The sequence below is a fragment of the Scleropages formosus genome, chromosome 3, assembly GCF_900964775.1.
Source record: "Scleropages formosus chromosome 3, fSclFor1.1, whole genome shotgun sequence".
Taxonomy (NCBI): Eukaryota; Metazoa; Chordata; class Actinopteri; order Osteoglossiformes; family Osteoglossidae; genus Scleropages; species Scleropages formosus.
In genome coordinates, this window is record NC_041808.1 from 26,862,902 (window position 1) to 26,870,122 (window position 7,221).

The following is a 7,221-nucleotide window of genomic DNA, read 5'->3' on the forward strand; positions in this document are numbered from 1 at the left end:
TGTGTACAATTATAGTTTATTCAGTATATAAACACTTTGCAACCTTTGGAGGCTGAAGCAATTCACAGCTGACAGTTGATTCTGTACATTTGATCATTTCAATATTTAGTGCACGAGGAAAAACTCCAGGACAAAAGACACAGAAATATTTTGCAACCTGCACAGCAGCTTGACATAGATCAGCTATGTCACTCAATAGCCGTTAAGTCAACATAGTTAAATACAATCTACTTTTCTTTCAACAGGTTCACTTGACTGCAAATTATACACCATAAAAGAAAATGTGGTAAATCCTGGCGCTTTATTGCAGGCTGCACCTTTAAAGAAAGCATAAAAACAAAAGATGACCTTTAATTTAGGCAATTTCACTTTGCCATGCAGACAGCAGCTACATAAAACACAACTTACTTGGTCTGCTCACTATTCTTGTGCATACAAATATGCTGACATATAAAAAAAAAAAAAAAAAAAAAAAAATATCCAGCACTGCATGCAAACTGCCATATTGTGAAGCTTTGTTTCAGGTATGGTTGTAGTCCATTTTGCAGGAACAGATACTGAATGCACAGTCACTGCCCACTAAACACCATATGCACCAGTTCCCCCAGACAGTCATTGTGACAGTTTTTATAGCTACAGTAAATTATATTATATGAAACAACACTACATACTTGCATTTACATTTACTTTTTGTACAATTAGTGGACAAGTAGTTACTGGCAGTGTTTCAGCCTCACACCCTGCTATTAACCAGGCAACAAATGTAATGATAGCAGGCTGCAGGGGTGGTTTTACTCCTTAAATATCAACACGATAAACTGTGATACTTACCGTAACCCCCCGTGGTATTGGCACAGATGACTGCACCAAAGAAGTCTGGGACGTGCTGTTTGATTCGTGTGACAGCTTTTTTACAAGCTGCGGATGGGTCTACTCCTACTCGCATGAGCTCCACAGCAAGGTAACTGTAGTAAAAGAGAGAAATTGTCACTGAGTCTACCCTCTAGTAACACATTTGTGTGTGTACATGTGACGAGCTGGTGGCTCCTAACCATGCTGTGATCCAAAGCCTCCTCGCTATGCTATATTCGTATGACCACATACAGTGCTGTGTAAAACTATCTGTCCCCAGTTTTTGCTGATTGTCTAGACTGATCAACTTCAGTAGCTTTTCTCTATAGAGCTTTACAAATTTCCAATTAACATGGCACAATGCGCCTTTATCAATATTTCACCAACTTCACTTTGCTTGTCAGGGTTCAAGTCGTTGAAAGTTAGACAACTGGCCCACATCAGGCCTGATTGTTATCAAGCAGCTGATTACTGTCTCCATTCATTAAGTTAATTAAGGTTTGGGGACAAAAAAGTAGTATATCTGGGTTGCAGAAACCTTCATTCCATGGTGTTAACATCTTTTTTGATTGCAGGTCTTGACAATTAGTAAGCTGCTTAAAGGAAGGATCAGGGTAATCAAGTTTCTTTTTGTATCCCTGGCTTTCTTTTTTTTATGTAAGTAGGTTACTGTTGCACAAGAACATTGTTGCACTTTTCTGCTTGTCACAACTTGGTATAACTTTGCTATACTCAGCCACACCCCTGGTTAGCCATGGGGTCATAAGAGACATTAAAACAATACTGGTGTCACTTTTTCCTCCAATCAGACTACTAGAACCAACAAAATGATCTGTTCATATGTAGTATCAAAAATGTCCAAAAAATAAAGCTGGAACCCAGTCCCCCCTTCCCAGAGAACTATTATCAGGTTCTGTCCTGACTTCTGTCCACTATGTCTACAATGTATGATGTCTACAGCAGGAAGTTTTCCCTGTGTGCTGTCATAACTTCCTAAAGGAATGATCCATCTCCACAGCATGATCAGAACTTTCCTAAATTGGCTGGAAATCCTCTGGCAAAGCACCAGCAGACGAGGACACCCGTTCTGCTGTTTGGGCAGTGTCTTTGTCTTGTCAGTTAAGCTAAAAAGAAAAAAAGAAAAAAGCTTAAACAGTCTTATCAGCTCTGTTTTACAAGGGTGGGGACCTTGGGAGGAAGCGCATCATAACATCTCCGTCCCCTGTGGCAGCTGCGCCCCCCGCCGTGCTGTCAGCATAGGCTCCTGCTCCAGCGATCGGTGAATCTCCCACACGCCTATTAGACACAAGGGGAAATAAATCACACAACACGGCTGGTCTCAATGTCAGTGCAAGTGATGTAGGACAGAGGAAATCAATCACAAGACGTACGCTTGAATACTACATCTGCTGCGTGACAGACACAGCAGAGAAAGTGCTTAAACTTTAAGAAATGTGTGAAAAGGAAGCCAATGCAATCCACATTGGCATTTGAAAAAGCAACAATAACTATGTTTTTGAAACAAAGCACGCACAAGACCATGTTTTTTCAAAAAAAAAAAAAAAAAAAATTCTACAAGCACTTTGAAACTTGTATAACTGTTCTGCAGCACAGAGGTACAGCAGGTAGTACTTGTGGTTTTGACATGGGCTTGAATCAGGCTCAGTCTATGTAGAGTCTGTATATTAACCACATGTTCATATGAAATATTGAGAGGTTGTTTTCTATGTCAAGATGTCTTTTATCTGAGAGCACGGTTTCCACTTATTTGTTCCTGCTCATCTTGTGAAACTTTTTGTTTCGTTAAGACCTTTGAACTGATCATGTTTAGTTGCAGAACATGTCCAAACAGAGTGATATGCATTGATTACATTCTGCTGACTGCTTACTATTGACCCTGAAGTAATCACACAGAACTGTTATTGGGGTAATGTATTTCTACAGGGAAAGGTATGCACAGGCTGTGGTATAAGAACTTGAAGCATTTATTCATTTTGTGAAGCATTTTGGCTTTTCTTATTGCAATGTATTAATTTTGGTTGGCTGCACTGAATTAAATGACAAAAAATAAAGTTTTAAGAGTGCTTCTTAAACAGGAGCTCAGTGCAATTTACCTAGCACTAAGTCCCCTTGGACAATGTTGTCAGCTAAATACTGGTGAATAATCACTGTATGGCATTTTGGAGAAAATCATCTACTGAATAGTTTAAACTACTTAGAAATACTCATTATTGGTGTCTTCACAGCATGTAGTATGTATTCTTCAAGTTAAAGTGAAACATTGGAAATATTTAGAACCATGCATTTCTGGATCTTTTCAAGCAAAAATAACCTGTACCTTCCAGGGGTTCAATAATAAATAAGCAGTTATTCTTAAGCAGTGATTCAGTACAAACCCTGGAACCTTGTGGTTTGCGCCATTGGTTGATGTTCCCGCAGCTATGCTCCCAGTGCTGTTTATTACAATCATACCTGCCCAAAAAATAAAACAATACACCTTACACTATGGCACAGACAGAACACACAACTTTTGAAATCCCATGCTCATTCCTTTAGAAAGCTGTTTACAAGTAGGCATAAATTTAAAAAAAAAAAAAGAACTGTACTGATTGGCAGACCCAGAAATGACAACGTGTCGTACCAATGGTGTCATGTGAGCTTATGTCAAGGTGCTCTACTTTCCGTTTCTTTTGGGAAATGGCCCCTGGTTTGTAAGGCCCACATGATGCTGAAGAGTCCGGGGAAACATTCTGTTCATTTTTGATATGGAAAAATGGCAAAAGAATGGCATTATTTGTGTTACTCTGGTTGTTTTCCTATTCTTATTAGAAAGGTTTTACCAAATATGAGTGGAAAAATAAGCTACATAGAAACAGATTAACCTGTGATAAACATGTATGGCCAAACTCAAGTTTTATGACATTGCAATTTTATAACAGTGATTGTGAATTTTACTTTCACTGGTTTTAAAGGCACCACACAATTCTCGTAGTATCATCAAAAATTCAGGTCAAATTTTGTTGATTATATATAGTATAGAATAAATGATAAGCAGTACTGATCAGGCTAAGATAGTTAAGACAGTTGAGACCAAAAAGACCCTATTTAAGATAAAAAGATCATTATGAAAAGAAAATCTTAGGGCTGTGACACAAAATGGCAAAAATTACACAGAAGACATAGGATTAAAGAAATTGTTTGATACAGCCAGGATACACACCTTACGGTAATTGGGCTGGCACTTGTTATTCAGCCAGTTTTTGAAAGTATCTAGTGATGTGTTAGTTGTTAAGTCTTCGGCAGTGAAGCCCATGTTTTCAGCAAAAACTGACGCTAAACAAATGTAGAAATTGAGGTTAAAATTATCCCACAATTAAATTAATTTCAAAATTACACCCAAAAAATTTCTGCCTAGAAAGCACACCCCTTTTAAAGTCCAAAAGGATAGTTTAATTGCAAAATGAATAACAATTTCAGTTCAGATCAGTTATACTTTTAAAATCCTTATCACAGAAGTAATCTTAAATACAAAGCCAGTGAGTTCAGACTACTTTGCTATACACATGGATTTTCCCGTTCTTTATGCACAGTTTGCCATTACTACTTTATGGGATAAACACATGGAAAATGAGCTGTTCCTGTCTGTCAAACATTTTAAAACACAAATGCTGTCTGTTTTCAAAAAAGGAAAAAAAAAAAAAAAATCAAGATTTACCAGATTCTCCAACCAAGAATGTGTGTTTTGTTTTCTCCATCACAACCCGAGCCACACCAATGGCATTCTTAATCCGCCTGAGGTCTCCCACTGCCCCCACTTCCATCGTATTGCTGTATCACAGACAAAAACTGATCAAATAGTACTGATGGCATTATTCTGCATGTACAGAAAACCAGCACATCCAAACAGTGTTTGATGTAGCTCCTATAGAAAGGCTCACCCATTCATAATCATGGCATCGAGGGTCGTCTCCCCATTCTCATCAGGGTGCCCTCCAAAGCCTACGCTGCCATCACACTGGTCCATCTCACACTGCGCACATCCCCTCTCCACGGCATCCAGCGCGGAGCCACCGGAGCGGAGAGTGCGCCATGCTTTAACAAGACATTTAACACAGCACTCAGAAATGATTACAAATTTTACAGTGATGGCTCAATAAATTACGCAAGAAGAGTTTCCTCAACACAGAAAACATTTTACATTTAATATGTCAGCTTTTGTGGAGTACAACATAGACATAATGACTGTATTTGTGATGAGGAAAAAAACAGATCTATGTACATTCTGATTTTTCCCCCTTTCTTCAATTAAATGCCAAACAATAAAGTGTATGACCAAGTAACTGGGAGAAAGAGTAGGCATGCCAGATGGACAGCTGGTAGGTAATCCCTTCTTTAGGCTTCTACTTGTGAAAGATCAGAATGCCGACTGCTGCAGTACTTTAACAGCTTGTGCTTTATATTCTCATGATTACAGAAAATGCTGAGGATAACAATGGTGGGATATCATTATGTGCTGAAACCAAACACACAACATCATTCTGGTGCTAGGTGTGGCAGATGAAAAAGTCATAATCATGACCGCTAACTTACTATGCCACTGGTGCTTTAGAATTATATTTTTTCCTACTTACAAACAATGAAGGAAAATTTTAATTTTTTTATTTAGAGCTTTCCTGCAATACTAACTTGCCATGATGATCAGATGTGCATGTCACATGTGGCACAACAACACTCGACCAGCTGACAGCTGCAACGTGTGCAATTTCAAAGTTGCTGTTTGGTAGGCGGAAGTTATGAAAGAAATTCAATTAAAATAAAATAAGTTAAAATATGATATGATAAAATAAAATCAAGTCTTTACCTGTGGCCGCAGCATTCTGGAAATGCCAGGTATTTATTACCAGAGGCAAAGAAGCCCAGCAGCTGTCAGTCAAGGTAAGCAACAACAACAGCACTATTTTTAAAAGCAACCCTGGAAACATTTTGCATGAAAAGTTGTTTTACGAGTGTCAGAATATTAAACGTCACGATCCTACATTGACTTACTCATGAAAACGAACAATTAAGACAAGTTAAACTGCCACACACTTAACTTTCACACACACTGTCTACTAGAAAAATGCTGCACCTGCACCGTTTGTCACCTAGTTCCTGTTTTGTTACATTGAATCGCGCCTATAACGTGAGTCTGCGTCTCGTGACAGTACGGCAGCCGCGTTGGACCAAAAGTCCTCAATCGTTTCGCTGAAGTACCTCGTCATACAGCGGAGGGCTAGCGAGAAAACGAAATCTTGTTTATTGTTTTTATTTATCTTTTCTTTTTACAAACAAATTGAAACAGTAATGCCCAATGGTTCCTAACTATAGTTTTTGTGGCTGCCTTTGTAGTTTTATTTATTTATTTTTTTTTTTTTTTGAGGTCAGGAAGGTACTGATATACTCCTTGACATGAGTGGCTTTCGTTTTACATGAATTTACTAGTACTACAAGATAAGACCGTTTAATATAGTGTTTTTTACATTACTAAGCAGTGCATATTTCAACAGCAAAAGAAGACAAATGATCACTGTTTAACATACACACGTCTTTCCAGAAAGTTTGGGTCTGTAAACAATTCAGACATAATCATGAAGTTAGCTTTGATTCAATTCAGACGTCGGGTCATGTGCAGACACGTGTGTTCAGGACCTTGGTCCTTGGACTTATTTTATTACAGGCGAGGGGTGGGTTAACCCAGTGAAACAAAACCATCCTTGATAGTTCGTGTAATCTAAAATGAAAGATTGCAAAATGGTCAGAGCAGCTGCCAATTATCTTTTTTAATCATAAGAATAGAATTACTGCTAAGTAATATAGCTTAAAACTTAAAATAACTAAAAAAAAAAAAAAAAAAAAACAAAAAACTGTGTTATCTACTATAAATCAATGCTAATAAAAGAAATGGTAGTTTGCATATTAAGGAAGAGAACTGTTGTAATGTGTCCCAGAAAATGGCTGTGTTGGGTAGGCTAGTAAGACTCGGGTGGTAGATGAGGCGGTGTGACAGATACTTGAAAACTTGATGATACGCTGATGCATCCTAGAAATATGCAGTTAACAGAGGAAGTGGCTTAATTCTTTCATAAGTCTTGTGTAGTACTGAAAGTAACAGAAAAGGTGTCCAGTTTTTACTTTAGTGTATTCTTTTTCTGTACATGGTTTTATTTGCAGCTGCGCTCTTAATTCATTTTCTGTGATTTACTTATTGGTTGCCAGTATCAGAGAATTTGATCTATGTGGAACCAAATGTGCAAGCTGAAATGTTAATAAGCTTTAGTGACAAGACACCAGATCTGTATAACTCTGAGTAGAGTTTACACCAGTAAAGTG

The 7,221-nt window shown here is 38.0% G+C and overlaps 1 protein-coding gene across 3 annotated transcripts; it reads right to left on the minus strand.

Annotated features, from left to right (window-relative positions):
- Window positions 1-2: 2 nt before the first annotated feature.
- On the minus strand, window positions 3-5,997 carry aga (aspartylglucosaminidase). 3 transcript variants are annotated; one of them, XM_018738344.2, is made up of 10 exons: window positions 5,899-5,997; window positions 5,714-5,775; window positions 4,791-4,944; window positions 4,568-4,680; window positions 4,073-4,185; window positions 3,494-3,602; window positions 3,249-3,324; window positions 2,029-2,148; window positions 832-965; window positions 3-317 (listed from the first exon to the last, which is right to left on the minus strand). In XM_018738344.2, the coding sequence occupies exons 3-10, from the start codon at window positions 4,874-4,876 to the stop codon at window positions 217-219; spliced, it is 852 nt and encodes a 283-aa protein (XP_018593860.1). In that variant the 5' UTR covers window positions 4,877-4,944; window positions 5,714-5,775; window positions 5,899-5,997; the 3' UTR covers window positions 3-216. The 3 variants fall into 3 exon arrangements, with proteins under 3 accessions (XP_018593860.1, XP_018593859.1, XP_018593858.1); XM_018738343.2 differs by having other exon boundaries at window positions 2,041-2,148; window positions 5,714-5,997; XM_018738342.2 differs by having other exon boundaries at window positions 204-317; window positions 5,714-5,997.
- Window positions 5,998-7,221: the final 1,224 nt, after the last annotated feature.